General features: G+C 39.8%; 1 protein-coding gene across 3 annotated transcripts in view; it reads right to left on the bottom strand.

Annotated features, from left to right (window-relative positions):
* LOC133623876 (glutamate receptor ionotropic, kainate 2-like) overlaps nucleotides 1-20918 on the bottom strand; it is a 333817-nt gene that overhangs the window by 178628 nt on the left and 134271 nt on the right. For 2 of the 3 annotated variants that reach the window (XM_061987340.2, XM_072916258.1), the window contains exons 5-6: nucleotides 14626-14679; nucleotides 6578-6751 (exon numbers count right to left, since the gene is read on the bottom strand). In XM_061987340.2, the coding sequence (XP_061843324.2) occupies nucleotides 6578-6751; nucleotides 14626-14679 (228 nt within the window). Of the gene's footprint in view, nucleotides 1-6577; nucleotides 6752-14625; nucleotides 14680-20783 lie in introns of all 3 variants that reach the window. The other variant, XM_061987341.2, reaches the window with a different exon arrangement.

Here is a 20918-nt window from a genome sequence, read left to right as displayed (position 1 = left end):
CCTTCTGAGGTGAATATCAACATTAACTTTTTCCACAGGCTAATAAATTTGAATATAAAATAACAATGAATAAAACAACCATTCAGGACTTTAAACTGCTCATTTTGCAACACACTGATCTAATCTGATGTGCCCAAGCCACCTGCCATCTTTTCTTGGATGCTAGTTCAATAATGTCGGGGCTCAGGCTTTAAGCTGAGGCAACCTTCATTATCAAACGAAGGTGTTCAACAGTCATTATATCTTGTAGTCAACCTGGACCACAGTCTTGGGGGCGTGCCTTAAAGGCGTTGCCTTTAACGTCCGCTTTTCATCCATTCTGACAAAGTGCCGGCCCAGATTCAAGACATGTGCGGCTTCTGAAGGCACACACACGTGAATCCCCTGCACACTTAATCAACAGCGATACAGGTTACACTGAGGGTACCCGTATAAACAACTTTAACTCGGTTAGAAATATACGCCACACTGTGAATCCACAACAAACAAGAATAACAAGCACATTTCGGGAGAACATCCGCACCGTAACACAACATAAACACAACAGAACAAATACCCAGAACCCTTTGCAGTACTAATTCTTCCGGGACGCTACAATATACACCCCCGCTACCACCAACCCCCCCCCCCCACACACACCTTGTAGCGTCCCGGAAGAGTTAGTGCTGCAAAGGATTCTGGGTACTTGTTCTGTTGTGTTTATGTTGTGTTACGGTGCGGATGTTCTCCCGAAATGTGTTAGTTATTCTTGTTTGGTGTGGATTCACAGTGTGGCATATATTTCTGACAGAGTTAAAGTTATTTATACGGGTACCCTCAGTGTAACCTGTATCGCTGTTGATTAAGTGTGCGTTGCATTCACGTATGTGTGCCTTCAGAAGCCGCACAAGTCTCTGCGGTCCTCTCCAAGGTTCCTCATAGTCATTCACATTGACATCCCACTGGGTTGTGAGTTTTTCCTGGCCCTGATGTGGGCTCTGAACCGAGGATGTCGTTGTGGCTTGTGCAGCCCTTTGAGACACTTGAGATTTAGGGCTATATAAATAAACATTGATTGATTGATTTAAAAACAACAAAACAATGCTCTTTTCTTTGAAGGGCACCAATGATGATTCTAATCTACATTTAATGCATTTCCTTGTGGTCTTGGTCAGTAAGTCACAAACGGTGGCACTAGTGGTATACACAAACTCCATCTAGCACAGGCCTGGGCAATTATTTTGACTCGGGGGCCAAAATTAGAGAAAAACATGTGTCTGGGGGGCCGGTATATCTGATTTTTGGAAACACTAATACAAAACTTCACAATAATGTCTGATTGAATGCTAAAAACGTTATGACAGACCGCCTTAAAAACCGAATGGCCTTTTACATTTTTTTTTTACTGAATGAACAACCTAGAATGTACAGAATGTGGCATTTACAATATTAACTATGAACGATAAAACACTGAATATTGACAACTCGGGATGTCCGATATCGGACTTCCGATTTTTGGGGCGGCATGGCGAAGTGGGTAGAGCGGCCGTGCCAGAGGGTTGCAGGTGACGCGCCCCGCCTCTTACCATCCTTGGGCAGGACACTTCACCTTTGCCCCCGGTGCCGCTCACACCGGTGAATGATAGGTGTTGGTCGGAGGGGCCGTAGACGCAAACTGGCAGCCACACTTCCGTCAGTCTACCCCAGGGCAGATGTGGCTACGAAAGTAGCTTACCACCACCAGGTGTGAATGAATAATGGGTTCTCACTTCTCTGTGAAGTGCTTTGAGTGTCTAGAAAAGTGCTATATAAATCTAATCCATTATTATTATTATTAGCCGATAAATGCTTTAAAATGTAATATCGGAAATTATCGGTATCGGTTTCAAAATTATGGGTATCGGTTTCAAAACGTAAAATGTATGACTTTTTAAAACGCCGCTGTGTACACGGACGTAGGGAGAGGTACAGAGCGCCAATAAACCTTATAGGCACTTCTTTTGCGTGCCAGCCTAATCACACAATATCTATGGCTTTTCACACACACACACACACACACACACAAGTGAATGCAAATCATACTTGGTCAACAGCCATACAGGTCACACTGAGGGTGGGCGTATAAACAACTTTAACACGGTTACAAATATGCGCCACACTGTGAACCCACACCAAACAAAAATGACAAACATTTCGGGAGAACATCGGCACCGTAACACAACATAAACACAACAGAACAAATACCCAGAACCCCTTGCAGCACTAACTCTTCCGGGACGCTACAATATACACCCCCCCCCCCAACCCCGCCCACCTCAACCTCCTCATGCTCTCTCAGGGAGAGCATGTCCCAAATTCCAAGCTGCTGTTTTGAGGCATGTTAAAAAAAAATAATGCACTTTGTGACTTCAATAATAAATATGGCATTTTTTTCCCATAACTTGATTTATTTTGGAAAACCTTGTTACATTGTTTAATGCATCCAGCGGGGCACCACAACAAAATTAGGCATAATAATGTGTTAATTCCACGACTGTATATATCGCTATCGGTTGACATCCGTACCGGTAATTAAGAGTTGGAAAATATCGGAATATCGGATATCGGCAAAAAAGCGATTATCGGACATCTCTATTGACAACATATGAATGTCACCCCCCCCCCCCCCTTTTCTCCATCGACATATTTTACAATCAAACGCAACAAAAATTAAACAAGCACCGCTAAATATGAACACGAAGGGTCTTCACTGGCGTCCAGTTAAATTCCACGTTGAATTTAAAATTTTAGTCCTGACATTCCGTGCGTTTCATGGTGGGGGCCCTCAGTACATCACTGACTTGTTATGCCCCTACTCTTCAGGTCAGAGCCTCCGGTCTTCAGGCCAGGGTCTTCTAAAGATCCCGAAACCTCGTTTTAAAACCCGTGGAGACCCGGCATTCCAGGCTATAGCTCCCAGACTCAGGAACAATTGGCACCAGTCCCTCTGTGATCTTGACTGTGTTGACACTTTCATTTGAAAACTTCTCTTTTTAGTTTTTAGTTAATGCACCTTTTAACTATCATTTTTAATCCACTTTGTATCCTTTTTGTGATGTTGCCCCTGTTTTAAATTGAATTGTTGTTTTACTTTACCTATGTTTTGTACAGCGCTTTATGATTGTATCTGTGAAAAGCGCTTTATAAATACCATTTACCTACTTACTAACTAAAAAAAAAATCCCTGCTTTGACGTAGATTACCATACTAACTAATTAGATTACCATAGTAACTAATTAGATTACCATAGTAACTAATTAGATTACCATAGTAACTAGTATATCATGCAAAAGCGCAGATTCCAACCATTGAAATAATTTGTATACTGTAGTTCAAGACTTACGGTCATTTGAAAACATCACTGCACATCATAATGGCAGCTACAGTTTTGATTTTAAAGATCTAAAAAAATTTGGGAATGTCCGGCGGGCCAGATTGCAAAGCTTAACGAGCCGCATGTGGCCCCCGGGCCTTGATTTGCCCAGGTCTGATCTAGTGGTACGCCAAAGAAGTCTGTAAATATGTACTGTAAATGTTAAAGCATTGTGTGTTATGTTACAGTAGCCAAAAATATGAAATATACTTGACATTTAAAACTTCTGCCTTGTTTTTAATGATTACTTAGACCTAGTGTGCCACTGTATTTTAATGTTGGTCATGATGTTTTTTTTCTGAAGTGGTATTTGGTGGAAAAAAGTTTGAGAACCACTGTTCTAGATGTAGATTTGTCTTGTCTACACATTTTTGAAGCCTCTTTCTTTGCGCTGTCCTCCAAATCTAAACATCAGACATGGAAAAGATGAGCTGGACTCTCGACGCAATTGACAAAATCTTTACGACGAGGAAAAGAGGTTCGGGGAGCCTGGCTGCCCTGATGGAACCATTGCTGCGGGGTACGTGAGAGATTGCTGGGATAAATGGAGAATCATGTGCCTCTCAGTCCTTTCCATTGAGGACGTGGAACACATCTACCTATTTGGAACCGTGATCGCGGCGAACCTGCTGATTGGGATGGGCATTGCTCTAGTGTATCGTCAAATTCGTAAGACGATGGCAGCCACTCAAGGGGCCCAAAGGCTGTCCGTCGCAATGGAAGGTTTGGGCCGGCCTGTGGGATCACAGACTGGGGCGATATCTGAACTGAATCGCAAGATCGATCACATCATGGAAAAAGCTGGTTGAAAGGGAAAATTTGGATATGAGAGCCAGCATGGACGAATAGAACAGACAAGTCGTTGTAATGTCTGCTCGCGGAAAAACAAAAATCCTAATATACGATTTGACTCCCTCGAATGGCCTTGACGCTGCAACAACAGGAGCAGGCTGTTCTGAAAACATCCCCAGAGGACACCTCAACAATGGACGCTTTTGACCTACCCCCCTCCTCAACGACACTTGGAGTCGAACTTTTGCTTGCATGCAGAACGGCTCCAGGGCTATGGACACAACATCAACACACCCAAGACAATGGGCTTTCACACACACACACACACACACACACACACACACACACACACACACACACACACACACACACACACACACACACACACACACCCTCCCCCACCCCACGCCTTGACCACCGCTTGATTCCCCTTCGGGGTGATGGACTGCTGGCAGTGCTTCATAGCAGCAGTTGACCTCCAGGGCCCCCAAACACTCTCTGTTGCGAGTTGTCGTGATTAAATGTAACATGTTTATGTGTGCATGGCATGGAATTTTTTTCCCCACTCCAGACTAGATCCCCTTAGGAACCCAGTCTAGATTGTTTTGTTTTTTTTACTCATCTTCTTCCCCAGCGTTTTACCTTTTTCCCCACCTTTTACGGGACGCCTCGTGGCGACCGATCAGCGTTTCTGTTCTGTAACCCTGTACAATGTTTGTTTGTCTAATCTTGAGCGGGTTTGTGCTGAAAACTGTTTCGTTGTACTTGTTGCAATGACAATAAAGTCCTATCCTATCCATCGATAATATGTATTGGATATGGTGTAGTGTACATTTTGTGTGAATTTTGCTCCAGAGACATTTATAACCTACTTTCTGCACACGCCTGCAAATGGTTTACTGTATGCATGTGGAGGCGTTCCCAGAAACCCTCCACGTACCACCTTGTGCAGAAGTATCAGAATGTTTCTTTTGAAAATGCACACTGATAAATACATGTTTTGAAGAAGAACCAAACTACTGTTTCCCCCCCGGCCCAGACATGGTTAAAAATAAACTTCTTAGATTCACCGGTCACAAAATTAGGTACATAATGTTACTATGCGCATGTCAAGATTGGATGAAAAGAATACTTTATCCTACCTTTCATTGTGTTTCCTCAAACCAAGTTGTAATTTCGAGAATTTAGAGGCTAATCCAATTTAGTAGAGGCTCATTTGGACAAAAAAGTCCCATGTAAATGTCACGAGCAATTGAACACGGAAGTATTCATTTTTATTGACTTTCGAGCAGGCGGGAGGGCATGAGACGAGAAGGAATGACATGGAAGCAGCAGTCTCAGCTGTGATGGCTCAGCAGAGAGGGTGGAGCATGTCCAAGAATGGCCACAAATGTACGTCCGTCATTCTATCGCCTCACAAATTGCCCACTTTTAAAACAAGACTTCAAAACACAGTGGTCGGAGGAATCCAAACTAATTGTTAAACACAATTATCAAACATTGTAACAACATTTCTAAGTCAGGAAAGAGGAAAATTCACAACTTAACCTTGTTTACACACATCAACGTGTACCCTATATATGGTAAATTTGAAAATTCCAATGAATATTCAGCCTCTTATCGAATAAGTGTACCAAAAAGCCGAAGAAAAAGCAGAGTTAGTTGTTTAATGCTCATGACATCATGTATAATGGCGGTTCAGAATGAGGTTTTGTGTGACTTGAGGTGTGTTTTCTAAAGAAAATTGTACCACCTCACAGGTATGGAAGGCCAAATGGGTAAAAATTAAAATAAATAGACAAATATTTAATTAATTAAAATTGTTATTCATTAATTATAATTGCAATTAAATACATACATGTGTTGTCAAATTTATCAATCGTTTTTAAATTAGATTTGATTATTTAATCTTTTGATAATTTCAACGTTTGATTAATTATTCAATCATTTTTTGATTTAATCATTTCATTGTCTGATTCATTATTTCACCACTTAAATCATTACTGATTTAATTTGTGATTTCTGATTCAATCAAATATGTCATGATTTAATGATTTATTTAATTCTGGAATAAATTATTAAATGGTTTAATTAATAAATAATAAAACAATCAAGGAATAATTAAATCAATGTTAATTAACTCGTAAAATAATTGATAAAATCATGAAAAAATTAATTATTTTAATGATAAAATAAATAAATTATTGAAATATTAATTAAATGCAATTTACACATTTAATAACATATTTATGTATAATTCCAATTAAAGTAAATTAAAGACTTTTTTTGAAGATGTATTTATTTATTTTATCTTGTGTTATTTGGCTCGTCATAAACGGGTTCTACTATTTTGGACTTGAAAGTATAGCAGAATCAAGCAAAAGTTTGTCCTACCGTCATGAATCCATCCAGCAGGCCCGAGTCCGGTTTGGGCGGGGCCTGTAGCCGCTCCATGGACCACTTCTCGATGATAGACGACACCTGAGAGTTCTCAGTGTTGAGGATTCGGAAGCCGGTCATGTTGACCCCACTGTAACGATACGGCTCCATGTCCAAGGCGAAAAGGTCCTGGAAGCACAAAACTGCAGTCAACAAAACCCGTGCATGCCTCTCAGCTGCACTCATGAAACAAAAAGCAAAAGTAAAAGAACTTGAGAGTACAGTTTGAAGGTTTTTCCAGTGATTATGTTGCCTCTCGCTGAGACGGTGGCTTTTTTTGTTGTTGTGTTTTCAAGGTCACAGGTAGACGTTTGGTCCTTTGCCATTTATCAAACACAAAAGTGGAAGGACGACCCGATTGTCCTGCTTTCTGGCATCCGAGTCGACAACAGCGTTGACGGAGCAGCAGAGAATGGAGCGCCACGGTCAATGTTTGCTGCCAGTACCTGAAAGCAGCATGGTGCGTTGGCTGTCTACCAGCGTACAGCAGTTGGCCTTCAAGCCTGCCACATAGCCAGCCCACTGATGATAAAGACCAAATGCAGTCCTATTCTGACATCCTGTACAACAAGGGTGTCCAAAGTGAGGCCCGCAGATAGTTTTTAATTGGCCCGCGACACCAGAAAAGAATAATAATGGTAAGATTTTGAGTGTGCTGAGCCTTATAATGTAATAATCATCCTAATATTGATAAAGAATAGTAACAAGAATAATTTGATTCAACTACATTGTATTAGATTTTGTTACGTTACGCACTCTGGGATGCAGAGACGGCAGGCAAGTGCAGAAAAGAATGATAATGGTAAAATTTTGAGTGTGCTAAGCCTTATAATGTACAAACCCTGTTTCCATATGAGTTGGGAAATTGTGTTAGATGTAAATATAAACGGAATACAATGATTTGCAAATCATTTTCAACCCATATTCAGTTGAATATGCTACAAAGACAACATATTTGATGTTCAAACTGATAAACATTTTTTTTTTTTGCAAATAATCCTTAACTTTAGAATTTGATGCCAGCAACACGTGACAAAGAAGTTGGGAAAGGTGGCAATAAATCTGATAAAGTTGAGGAATGCTCATCAAACACTTATTTGGAACATCCCACAGGTGTGCAGACTAATTGGGAACAGGTGGGTGCCATGATTGCGTATAAAAACAGCTTCCCAAGAAAGGATGGGGCGAGGTACACCACTTTGTCCACAACTGCGTGAGCAAAAAGTCAAACAGTTTAAGAACAACGTTTCTCAAAGTGCAATTTAAGAAATTTCGGGATTTCAACATCCACGGTCCATAATATCATCAAAAGGTTCAGAGAATCTGGAGAAATCACTCCACGTAAGCGGCATGGCAGGAAACCAACATTGAATGACCGTGACCTTCGATCCCTCAGACGGCACTGTATCAAAAACCGACATCAATCTCTAAAGGATATCACCACATGGGCTCAGGAACACTTCAGAAAACCACTGTCACTAAATACAGTTTGTCGCTACATCTGTAAGTGCAAGTTAAAGCTCTACTATGCAAAGCGAAAGCCATTTATCAACAACATCCAGAAACGCCGCGGGCTTCTCTGGGCCCGAGATCGTCTAAGATGGACTCATGCAAAGTGGAAAAGTGTTCTGTGGTCTGACGAGTCCACATTTCAAATTGTTTTTGGAAATATTCGACATAGTGTCATCCGGACCAAAGGGGAAGCGAACCATCCAGACTGTTATCGACGCAAAGTTCAAAAGCCAGCATCTGTGATGGTATGGGGGTGCATTAGTGCCCAAGGCATGGGTAACTTACACATCTGTGAAGGCACCATTAATGCTGAAAGGTACATACAGGTTTTGGAACAACATATGCTGCCATCTAAGCGCCGTCTTTTTCATGGACGCCCCTGCTTATTTCAGCAAGACAATGCCAAGCCACATTCAGCACGTGTTACAACAGCGTAAAAGAAGAGTGCGGGTACTTTTCTGGCCCGCCTGCAGTCCAGACCTGTCTCCCATCGAAAATCTGTGGCGCATTATGAAGCGTAAAATACGACAGCGGAGACCCCGGACTGTTGAACTACTGAAGCTCTACATAAAACAGGAATGGGAAAGAATTCCGCTTTCAAAGCTTCAACAATTAGTTTCCTCAGTTCCCAATCGTTTATTGAGTGTTGTTAAAAGAAAAGGTGATGTAACACAGTGGTGAACATGCCCTTTCCCAACTACTTTGGCACGTGTTGCAGCCATGAAATTCTAAGTTAATTATTATTTGCAAAAAAAAAAAAAGTTTATGAGTTTGAACATCAAATATGTTGTCTTTGCAGTGCATTCAATTGAATATGGGTTGAAAAGGATTTGCAAATCATTGTATTCCGTTTATATTTACATCTAACACAATTTCCCAACTCATATGGAAACGGGGTTTGTAATAATCATACTAATATTGATAAAGAGTAGTAATAAGAATAATTGATTCAACGACATTGTATTCGTTTTTGTTATGTTACGCACTCCGGGATGCAGAGACGGCAGGCAAGTGCAGAAAATAAATCTTTACCAGGGAAAGGCAGGTGCACAAATGGAAAACGGACGTATAAAGCGCAAAAGGTACGTTGAGGTACAAAGCAAAATAATCCAGTCCCCAAAAGCATCCTGATTGGCAACCAGGGAGAGGTGACAAAGTGGCCCCTAGAGGCTTAAACTTTTCTGTATGCGGCCCTTGCTGGAAAAGGTTTTGGACACACCTGCTGTACAACAATATGAGAACACTATTTTGCTTACCGTAGTTGTAAAAACTAAGAAAATGTGCAACTATTCAACATTTTCAATGAAGGATTTGTATCACGTCTCCGGAATAACATTCATGGGGGTCAGAGGTCTTTGACGGGGTTGAGCCAAGTTCTTCCACAACCAAGCGTGGACTTTATTTTTGTGCACAGTGGTATACTCGTACCATAACTCAGTAGCCTTAGACCACAACAAGTCTGTTGTTTTCGTGACTTTAACCACAGCAGTCATTTTGATGCACTACAACAGTAAATAGGCGAGCAAAATATACAGCTGTAGGACCGAGGGTATTTCAAAGTGTTGCACACTCAGCCTGCACTAAGAGAACATAAAAGGGCTTCTACTCCCAGGAAAAAAAAAAAAAATTGGACTATTTTGGATTTTCTGGTCAAACCAGACTGTGTCCTCTTATCTTACAAACTACAAATAAATACACCGTATTTTTCGGACTATAAGACACACTTAAAATCCTTTCATTTTCTCAAAACTCGACAGTGCACTTTATAACCCGCCCAATGTACGGAATAATCGGTGTGCTTACCGACCTCGAAGCCGATTTTATCTGGTACATGGTGAAATAATAAGTGTGACCAGTAGATGGCAGTCACACATAAGAGATACGTGTAGACTGCAACATGATGGCAGTCACACATAAGAGATGCGTGTAGACTGCCATATGATGGCAGCCACAGATGAGAGATACGTGTAGACTGCAATATAATGGCAGTCACACATAAGAGATACGTGTAGACTGCAATATGACTCAAGTAAACACCAAAATGTTATATGCGCCATTGAACATATAGAACATTACACACGGTTCTCAAAAATCTATATATCAAGTATGAGGATATATGTTTTGCTATATTGGATAATATTAAAGTTTAAAAAGGTATGCGATGTCATGCGATACCTGCATTGTTTTCTGTTAAAAATTGAAGGAACATTTAGTAAGACAAGAAAGTACCGTATTTTCCGGACTATAAGGCGCACTTAAAATCATTTTTTTTCTTCTGAAAACTTGACAATGCGCCTTATTACCCGGTGCGCCTAATTTACGGAATAATTATTGTTTTACCGACCTCGAGGCTATTTTATTTGGTACATGGTGAAATGATAAGTCTGACCAGTAGATTGCAGTCAAACATAGGAGATATGTATAGACTGCAATATGACCCAAGTAAACAACACCAACATTGTATATGTTCCATTGAAAATATAGAACATGGCGCTCAAAAATCTATCAACTTGTTTTAGTACGACTTTGGTAAGCTATGAAGCCGCACCGTTTGATGGATTATACTGTGCTTCAACATACCAGTATTATTATGGTGTGTGTACATTATCTGGCGTTTTGTTTCGCAATATTATGCAAAAGCACCTTTTCTTACCTTCTGGTACCTGCTGATCTTTATTTGCGATCTGCATAAGTCCTGAAAATGTGCGCACGTCCGCCACCGTAGTCCATAAGCTTCTTCTTTTTCTCTATCTTCTTGCTATGGGACATTTATCCTCCGCTGTTGCCATTTCTAATATAGTGTAAAGTTCTTACTTATATCTGTCAGTAAACTCACCATGAAAGAGCTAAAACCTACCGGTGTTGTGAGTTTACATTATTCACCCGAGGAACTTTACTTATTACAGTTCTGGTCGGACGGTTTTTCACGGGACACATTTCCGGCCTTGTTGTTGCACTAGTGAGCCACTGATGAGGAAATGCTGCTCTGTTATTGATTGAAGTAAAGTCTGAATGTCATTAAAACAGTTAGCTCCATCCTTTGACACTTCTTCCACTCCCGTCCTTGCACGCTACACCGCTACAACAAAGATGACGGGGGAGAAGACGCTGTCGAAGGTGAGCCACGTAAATAAGACGGCGCATCCTGGAGGGACTACATGTTATGTAGACCACAAGGATAATACTAATATGAGTCCTTTAATGCGCCCTACGGTGGGGAAAATACGGTATTTTAATTGATTCATTGTTCCCATGTGGACTTGGAGAAGGCATTCGACCGTGTCCCTCGGGAAGTCCTGTGGGGAGTGCTCAGAGAGTATGGGGTATCGGACTGTCTGATTGTGGCAGTCCGCTCCCTGTATGATCAGTGTCAGAGCTTGGTCCGCATTGCCGGCAGTAAGTCGGACACGTTTCCAGTGAGGGGTGGACTCCGCCAAGGCTGCCCTTTGTCACCGATTCTGTTCATAACTTTTATAAACAGAATTTCTAGGCGCAGTCAAGGCATTGAGTGGATCTGGTTTGGTGGCTGAAGGATTAGGCAGAGGTGGGTGGAGTAGCCAGAAATTGTACTCAAGTAAGAGTACTGTTACTTTAGAGATTTATTACTCAAGTAAAAGTAAGGAGTAGTCACCCAAATATGTACTTGAGTAAAAGTAAAAAGTATGTTGTGAAAAAACTACTCAAGTACTGAGTAACTGATGAGTAACATACACACACATATCATATATATATATATATATATATATATATATATATATATATATATATATATATATATATATATATACACACACACACACATTTATATATATATATATATATATATATATACACACATTTATTTATATATATATATATATATACAGTATATAATTTATATTTATTTATTTTGCCGTTTTTGTTTACATGTTAAAGGTGTTTTAATGAATATACATGCATGTTTAACACATATAGATTCCTTTCTTTCATGAAGACAAGAATATAAGTTGGTGTATTACCTGATTCTGATGACTTGCATTGATTGGAATCAGACAGTAGTGCTGATAGCGTCCACGTTTTCAAATGGAGGAGAAAAAAGTTCCTCCTTTCTGTCTAATACCACATGAAAGTGGTTGATTTTTGGCATCTTATTTGTCCAGCTTCCATATTCGTTTTCACACACTTTACAAGAAATACATTGGCGGCAAACTCCGTAGCTTGCTAGCTTGTTTGCGCTGGCTTTCGGAGACTCTTGTTTTGAAAGCGCAGGCGCGATGGAGCGGCACTTTTATTGTGAAGACAGGAACTGTGCAGTCAGTCTTTAGGCTTTTGACGGGATGTACGGTTGAAATAAAAGGGTCTTTTTTCCTTCACACTTTTGATTGATTGATTGAAACTTTTATTAGTAGATTGCACAGTACAGTACATATTCCGTACAATTGACCACTAAATGGTAACACCCCAATAAGTTTTTCAACTTGTTTAAGTCAGGTCATGTGACCGCCTGGCTCTGTTTGATTGGTCCAACGTCACCAGTGACTGCATCTGATTGGTGGAACGGAGTGAACGTCACCAGTGACTGTATTTGTTGAAACGCAGGCACTATGAAGGTCTGTCTGACAGACCAAAACAAACAAAGCGTGCATTAACAGATCGATAAAAAATTGTAGCGAGTAGCGAGCTGAATGTAGATAAAAGTAGCGGAGTAAAAGTAGCGTTTCTTCTCTATAAATATACTCAAGTAAAAGTAAAAGTATGTTGCAATAAAACTACTCTTAGAAGTACAATTTATCCCAAAAGTTACTCAAGTAGATGTAACGGAGTAAATGTAGCGCGTTACTACCCACCTCTGGGATTAGGTCTCTGCTTTTTGCAGATGATGTGGTCCTGATAGCTTCATCTGGCCAGGATCTTCAGCTCTCACTGGATCGGTTCGCAGCCGAGTGTGAAGCGACTGGGATGAGAATCAGCACCTCCAAGTCCGAGTCCATGGTTCTCGCCCGGAAAAGGATGGAGTGCCATCTCCGGGTTGGGGAGGAGATCTTGCCCCAAGTGGAGGAGTTCAAGTACCTCAGAGTCTTGTTCACGAGTGAGGGAAGAGTGGATCGTGAGATCGACAGGCGGATCGGTGCGGCGTCTTCAGTAATGCGGACGCTGTATCGATCCGTTGTGGTGAAGAAGGAGCTGAGCCGGAAGGCAAAGCTCTCAATTTACCGGTGGATCTACGTTCCCATCCTCACCTATGGTCATGAGCTTTGGGTTTTGACCGAAAGGACAAGATCACGGGTACAAGCGGCCGAAATGAGTTTCCTCCGCCGGGTGGCGGGGCTCTCCCTTAGAGATAGGGTGAGAAGCTCTGCCATCCGGGAGGAGCTCAATGTAAAGCCGCTGCTCCTCCACATCGAGAGGAGCCAGATGAGGTGGTTCGGGCATCTGGTCAGGATGCCACCCGAACGCCTCCCTAGGGAGGTGTTTAGGGCACGTCCGACCAGTAGGAGGCCGCGGAGAAGACCCAGGACACGTTGGGAAGACTATGTCTCCCGGCTGGCCTGGGAACGCCTCGGGGTTCCACAGGAAGAGCTGGACGAAGTGGCTGGGGAAAGGGAAGTCTGGGCTTCCCTGCTTAGGCTGCTGCCCCCGCGACCCGACCTCGGATAAGCGGAAGAAGATGGATGGATGGATGGATCATTGTTCCCAGCTGACTCTTTAAATAGTGACACCTGGAGTACCTGGGTGCGTTTGTTACAGAGTTAGGACGAACGGGTCTGTCTCAGAGTGGAGGGCTTGGATATGTTCATGAAAGTTTGAGAACCGTTCGAGGTGTTTACATGTATTTTTAAAATGTTTCTGTCAGAATACTGTGTTCCGACTCAGTTATTCCATTTCTAGGTCAGCCTTGTCCAACCGCGATCTTATAGAATGTGTTTAGGCAACACAATGTTTATTATTAGGGTTTTAATGGACCTAATGGCTGACAGAATCATCGACTCAGGGCTATTAGCCCAGCTCGTTGTTGTCTTCTCTTCTCCGGAGTTCAGTCAAAGTGCTGCGCATTTCATCTGCGGCCGTCTTTGTAGAAGCCTGATCAAACAGCAAACGCTGTCAGAAGCGCTGTAAAATACTTCTGAATCGCTTTTGTCTCCTCCTCTCGAGGTTCTTGACCGTGGGTCTGGGTGAGGAGGGGTTGGCGCAGATTTAGGAAAATCCATTGAAGTCGAGCGCGTTTTAACACTGGCGCGGGTAATATTTATAGTACGCCGCCTGCGCCGGGAAAGTTCAACCTTGTCAATCACAACAATGTCGGGTGAGGGTTCAGGTTTAAATAATTGGAAGTCGTCTTTGAACCGGGGCACCCGCGTGAGTTATTCTCAGAGACCAAACGCACCGCGGGTAAACAGACCGGGAATTGGACGAGCAATTCTACTAATGGAGCGGCGCAACAATAACAACAACAAAAACACATCATTTAATCACGCCGACATGAAAAAAAAAGAAAGTGTCAGTCGACTCACCAGGGTGGTAAAAATGTAGTGATAATACTCCGTCATCATCCCCATGGCCAGAGCCTGCAAGGAGAAAATAGCAGTATAAATGAAGAGCTTAATGAACTTAGATGAACTCTTTGTTTATTTGATTTCACCTGGAGAGAAAAATCTACACTGCAAAAAGTCAGTGTTCAAAAACAACAAAAAATACAAAAATTAGGGGTATTTTATTTGAACTATGCAAAATTATCTGCCAATAGAACAAGAAAATTCGGCTTGTCAAGACTTTCCAAAACAAGTATAATTAGCTGACTTCAATTAACCCAAAAATACCTTAAAATAAGTACATTCTCACTAATAACAAGTGCACTTTTCTTGGTAGAAAAAAAAAAGAGACCTTTTTGCTCAATATGTTGAAAAATATTCTTAAATTAAAGGCCGACTGAAACCCACTACTACCGACCACGCAGTCTGATAGTTTATATATCAATGATGAAATCTTAACATTGCAACACATGCTTAATAAAGTGCAATTTTAAATTTCGCGCAAAATATCCTGCTGAAAACGTCTCGTTATGATGACGTCAGCGCGCCACGTCACGGATTGTAGCGGACATTTTGGGACAGCATGGTGGCCAGCTATTAAGTCGTCTGTTTTCATCGCAAAATTCCACAGTATTCTGGACATCTGTGTTGGTGAATCTTTTTCAATTTGTTCAATGAACAATGGAGACAGCAAAGAAAGAAAGCTGTAGGTGGGAAGCGGTGTATTGCGGGCGGCTGCAGCAACACAAACACAGCCGGTGTTTCATTGTTTACATTCCCGGAAGATGACAGTCAAGCTTTACCATTGGCCTGTGGAGAACTGGGACAACAGAGACTCTTACCAGGAGGACTTTGAGTTGGATACGCAGACGCGGTACCGTGAGTACGCATGCAGCTGCGGCTTCCAAACATTTGATCGCTTGCTCGTACGTGCGTGCCGCTATGTGCATGTCACGTACGTAACTTTGGGGAAATATATGTGCTGTATGAACTTTGGGGAGGTGAACGGTACTTTGGGCTGTGGGATTGAGTGTGTTGTGCAGGTGTTTGAGTTGTATTGGCGGTTTATATGGACGGGAGGGGGGAGGTGTTTGTTATGCGGGATTAATTTGTGGCATATTAAATATAAGCCTGGTTGTGTTGTGGCTAATAGAGTATATATAGGTCTTGTGTTTATTTACTGTTTTAGTCATTCCCAGCTGAATATCAGGTCCCACCCGCCTCTCACAGCATCTTCCCTATCTGAATCGCTCCCACTGCCCTCTAGTCCTTCACTCTCACTTTCCTCATCCACAAATCTTTCATCCTCGCTCAAATTAAATGGGGAAATCATCGCTTTCTCGGTCCGAATCGCTCTCGCTGCTGGTGGCCATGATTGTAAACAATGTGCGGATGTGAGGAGCTCCACAACCTGTGACGTCACGCGCATATCGTCTGCTACTTCCGGTACAGGCAAGGCTTTTTTTATCATCGACAAAAAGTTGCGAACTTTATCGTCGATGTTCTCTACTAAATCCTTTCAGCAAAAATATGGCAATATCGCGAAATGATCAAGTATGACACATAGAATGGACCTGCTATCCCCGTTTGAATAAGAAAATCACATTTCAGTAGGCCTTTAAGTAAATGCTAGTGCCATTATCTTGACATAATGATATGCGCTCTGCATCATGATTTTTTTTTTTCATGCTTGACGTAAGAAATTATTACTTTAAAAAAGCAGTTTTATACTTGTGAGTGTTGATGACACAGCTTTGCAACAGTTAATGTTCTAGTTTCAAGCATGTTTTACTCAATATAGGTCATCAAATCTCAGCAACAAGCTGTAATATCTTACTGAGATCATTTAGGACCAAAACACTTAAAACAAGTAAAACACTAACATAAACTAACATTATGTTAGCTACTTCTCTTTGTTTATAATGTCTATTTCTTGCTGGATCTACTCTCTATTTTATGCTGCTGCTGTCACATATACTGTATATACTGTAATATTGTACATGGTCATTGGTATTTATTGTACATATGTTATAGACATAATATAATATATCTGTATATATATTATTTTGTACACATTATGTATATATTCGTATATATGTTAGATATTTTATCGCTATATTAGTCTATTTATACCTGCATTGTCCTTTCCATCCTTACACTTTCCATCATTGTAACTGAGCTACTGTGTTGAACAATTTCCCTTGTGGATCATTAAAGTTTGTCTAAGTCTAAAATCTGCTTTGTGAGAAGAATTATCTTATCAGACAGAAAATAAGCAAATATCACCCTTATTTGAGATATTTAATCTTACTGAGATTTCAGTTTTTGCAGTGTACTGATTTAAGATGAGAACCCCATCACATCTCACATTTATAGTCACAAGATATGTAATTATTTTACTGGAAAAATATGTAAAATTCAGATGGATGACACTTTAAAAAAGAAAAAACGGCTAAAAAAAAAAGAAAAAAAGGTTGCTCCGGAGTATAAATCGCACCGGCCGAAAATGCATAATAAAGAAGGAAAAAAACATATAAGTTGCATTTTTGGGGGAAATTTATTTGATAAAAGCCAACACCAAGAATAGATGTTTGAAAGGCAATTCAAAATAAATAAAATAAAATAATAAATAAATAAAATAAATGAATAAGTGTACGTTATATGAGGCATAAATAACCAACTGAGAACGTACCTGGTATGTTAACGTAACATATTATGGTAAGAGTCATTCAAATAACTATAACATATAGAACATGCTATACGTTTACCAAACAATCTGTCACTCCTAATCGCTAAATCCCATGAAATCCTATACGTCTAGTCTCTTACGTGAATGAGATAAATAATATTATTTCATATTTTACGGTAATGTGTTAATAATTTCACACATAAGTCGCTCCTGAGTATAAGTCGCACCCTCGGCCTAACTATGAAAAAAAGTGCGACTTATAGTCCGAAAAATACGGTACTTTCAAAGCATTCCTGAACTTTAGTACCGGTACCAAAATATTGGTATCGTTACAACACTACTCCCTGTTACAATTGTCTGCTCTTGAAAGGGATTGTGCAAAAAAAAATCTTAATTTCCCCTCGGGGATTAATCAAGTACAAACCCCGTTTCCATATGAGTTGGGAAATTGCGTTAGATGTAAATATAAACGCACCTGCCGAAAATGCATAATAAAGAAGGAAAAAAACATAAGTTGCACTGGAGCCGGCCAAACTATGAAAAAAACTGCGACTTATAGTCAGAAAAATACGGTAAATGATCTGCCGTAGTATAGTTTTTGGTAAAGTCACCCCAGTGATTTTCTTATTAATTTTCCCTATTATTAAGGAAATGGAATGGAGGCAACGCGGTGGAATAGGGGTTAGTGCATGTGCCTCACAATACGAAGGTCCTGAGTTCGATCCCTGGGCTTGAGGTCTTTCCGTGTGGAGTTTGCATGTTTCATGTAGTCACCTGAAATGGTTTTCACTTCACAGGTGTACTTGAAGCTCATTGAGAGAATGCCAAGAGTGCGCAAAGCAGTAATCAGAGCAAAGGGTGGCTATTTTGAAGAAACTAGAATATAAAACATGTGTTCAGGTATTTCACCTTTTTGTGTTAAGTACATAACTCCACATGTGTTCATTCATAGTTGCGATGCCTTCAGTGACAATCTACAATGTAAATCGTCATGAAAATAAAGAAAACACATTGAATGAGGAGAAGGTGTCCAAACTTTTGGTCTGTACTATGAATTTAACCATGAAATCTATTGTCAATTTTACAGCCTACAATTTGATTGATAATTTGTTTTGAAATCATAAGTCAGGCATATATTTAAGAACACTATTTCTTTATTTTAACAACAAATATTTTTGGAATACATAATATAATATTTAAAATATATACAATTGCATGCAGTACATGATTTTTAATGTCAAAAGGGAAATACATATATTTAGTAAGAAAAGATTAGGCATTTTATTAACGCATATTATTTCCAGGCTTTCGCGGGCAACGTAAAATAATGTGGCGGGCCAAATTTGGCCCCCGGGCCTTGAGTTTGACACGGCGTTGTAGATTGTCACTGAAGGCATCAAAACTATGAATGAACACATGTGGAGTTATGTACTTAACAAAAAAAAAGGTGAAATAACTGAAAACATGTTTTATATTCTAGGTGGTGACGAACCCCAAGATGGCAGGCAGTGATGGGTCCGGCAACACCGATGCATCGGCGCATGCGTCGAGCTCATAGAGCAAAACCCTGTGTCGGTGCGCGTACCGCTTTTAGAAAGTCACGTGACCGATCATGAGCTGTTTTGGTCACGTGACCGATACGCCAACTGTGTCGCACTGACGCCTCCTCTGTGCCCTGTGAGCGGCTCTTTTCTACAGCCGGAGAAATAATAACTAAGAAGAGAAATCGTCTAAAATGTAATACGTCGGAAAAACTTTTTTCTTTTTTTCTTTTTATAAAAATGTGTAAAAAAAAAAAAAAAAAAATTAAATGCCCAGTCCACAATCATCCACAACACGTTCTCTTAGATTTCCATGTTATGATACATGTTCACATTATTTATTGACTGTATCTAAAAAAGATAAAAATATATTTTTATTTAAATGAAGATATGAAATAATCCTAAATGAAATACAATGACTTGGTTTATATTATTGTATATACTAGGGCAGGGGTCACCAACGCGGTGCCCGCGGTCACCAGGTAGCCCGTAAGGACCAGATCAGTCGCCCGCCGGCCTGTTCTAAAAATAGCTCAAAGAGCAGCACTTACCAGTGAGCTGTCTCTATTTTTTAAATTTTATTTATTTACTAGTAAGTTGGTCTCGACATTTTTAATTCTAAAAGAGACAAAACTCAAATAGAATTTGAAAATCCAAGAAAATATTTTAAAGACTTGGTCTTCACTTGGAATAAGCGGTAGAAAATGGATGGATGGATGGGTCTTCACTTGTTTAAATAAATTCATTTATTTTTTACTTTGCTTCTTATTACTTTTAGAAATACAATTTTAGAGAAAAGATACAACCTTAAAAATGATTTTAGGATTTTTAAACAAATATACCTTTTTACCTTTTAAATTTCTTCCTCTTCTTTCCTGACAATTTAAATCAATGTTCAAGTTATTTTATTTATTTTTTATTGTAAAGAATAATAAATATTTTAGCTTCTGTTTTTTCGACGAAGAATATTTGTGAAATATTTCTTCAAACTTACTATGATTAAAATTCAAAAAAATATTCTGGCAAATCTAGAAAATCTGTAGAATCAAATTTAAAGCTTATTTCAAAGTATTTTGAATTTCTTTTAAAATTTTTGTTCTGAAAATCTAGAAGAAATACTGATTTGTCTTTGTTAGAAATATAGCTTGGTCCAATTTGTTAAATATTCTAACAAAGTGCAGATTGGATTTTAACCAATTCAAAACATGTCATCAAAATTCTAAAATGTATCTTAAACAGGAAAAATGACTAATGATGTTTCATAAATTATTTTTTTTATTTTTTCAAAAAGATTCAAATTAGCTAGTTTTTCTCTTCTTTTTGTCGGTTGAATTTTGAATTTTAAAGAGTCGAAATTGAAGATAAACTATGTTTCAAAATTTTATTTTAATTTTTTTCGTGTTTTCTCCTCTTTTAAACCGTTCAATTAAGTGTTTTTTTCATCATTTATTCCCTACAAAAAACCTTCCGTAAAAGGAAAAAAAATGTACGACGGAATGACAGACAGAAATACCCATTTTTTTATATATATATAAAATTATTTATTTAGCTATTCTTGTTTAAATCACACTTACGTGTAACTTACAAATGACAATATATTTATTTATTTAAGTGTGTATCAAACTGGTAGCCCTTCGCATTAATCAGTACCCAAGAAGTAGTTTTTGGTTTCAAAAAGGTTGGTGACCCCTGTACTAGGGCATAAAATCAGTGTCAGTTGAGTCGGTCCATAGGTTGCCTGTAGGGATTTTTAATGTCCAGCAGATGTCAGTATTTATCGACACAGTATCAATACAGTTTTGCAATGTGTCGAAACGCTTCATGACGCCTCATCAACCCATCACTAATGGCAGGCTTGATACAGGAAGACATGACTTTTAATGTCCAAAAAATGCAGGAAAAACACAAACCAGGAACCAGGATACCAGGATACCAGGAAAACAAGTGAACAGGAACCAGCAAACAAAAAAACTGGAGACAGCAAACAGTCCACAGCATGCAGGTAGTAATACTCCTGCACTGACTGGAGGGAGAGGCAGGTATGA

The sequence above is a fragment of the Nerophis lumbriciformis genome, linkage group LG26 (genome assembly GCF_033978685.3).
Source record: "Nerophis lumbriciformis linkage group LG26, RoL_Nlum_v2.1, whole genome shotgun sequence".
Taxonomy (NCBI): Eukaryota; Metazoa; Chordata; class Actinopteri; order Syngnathiformes; family Syngnathidae; genus Nerophis; species Nerophis lumbriciformis.
Note: the sequence above shows the minus strand (reverse complement) of the source record. Positions and strands in the feature narration are given on the sequence as shown.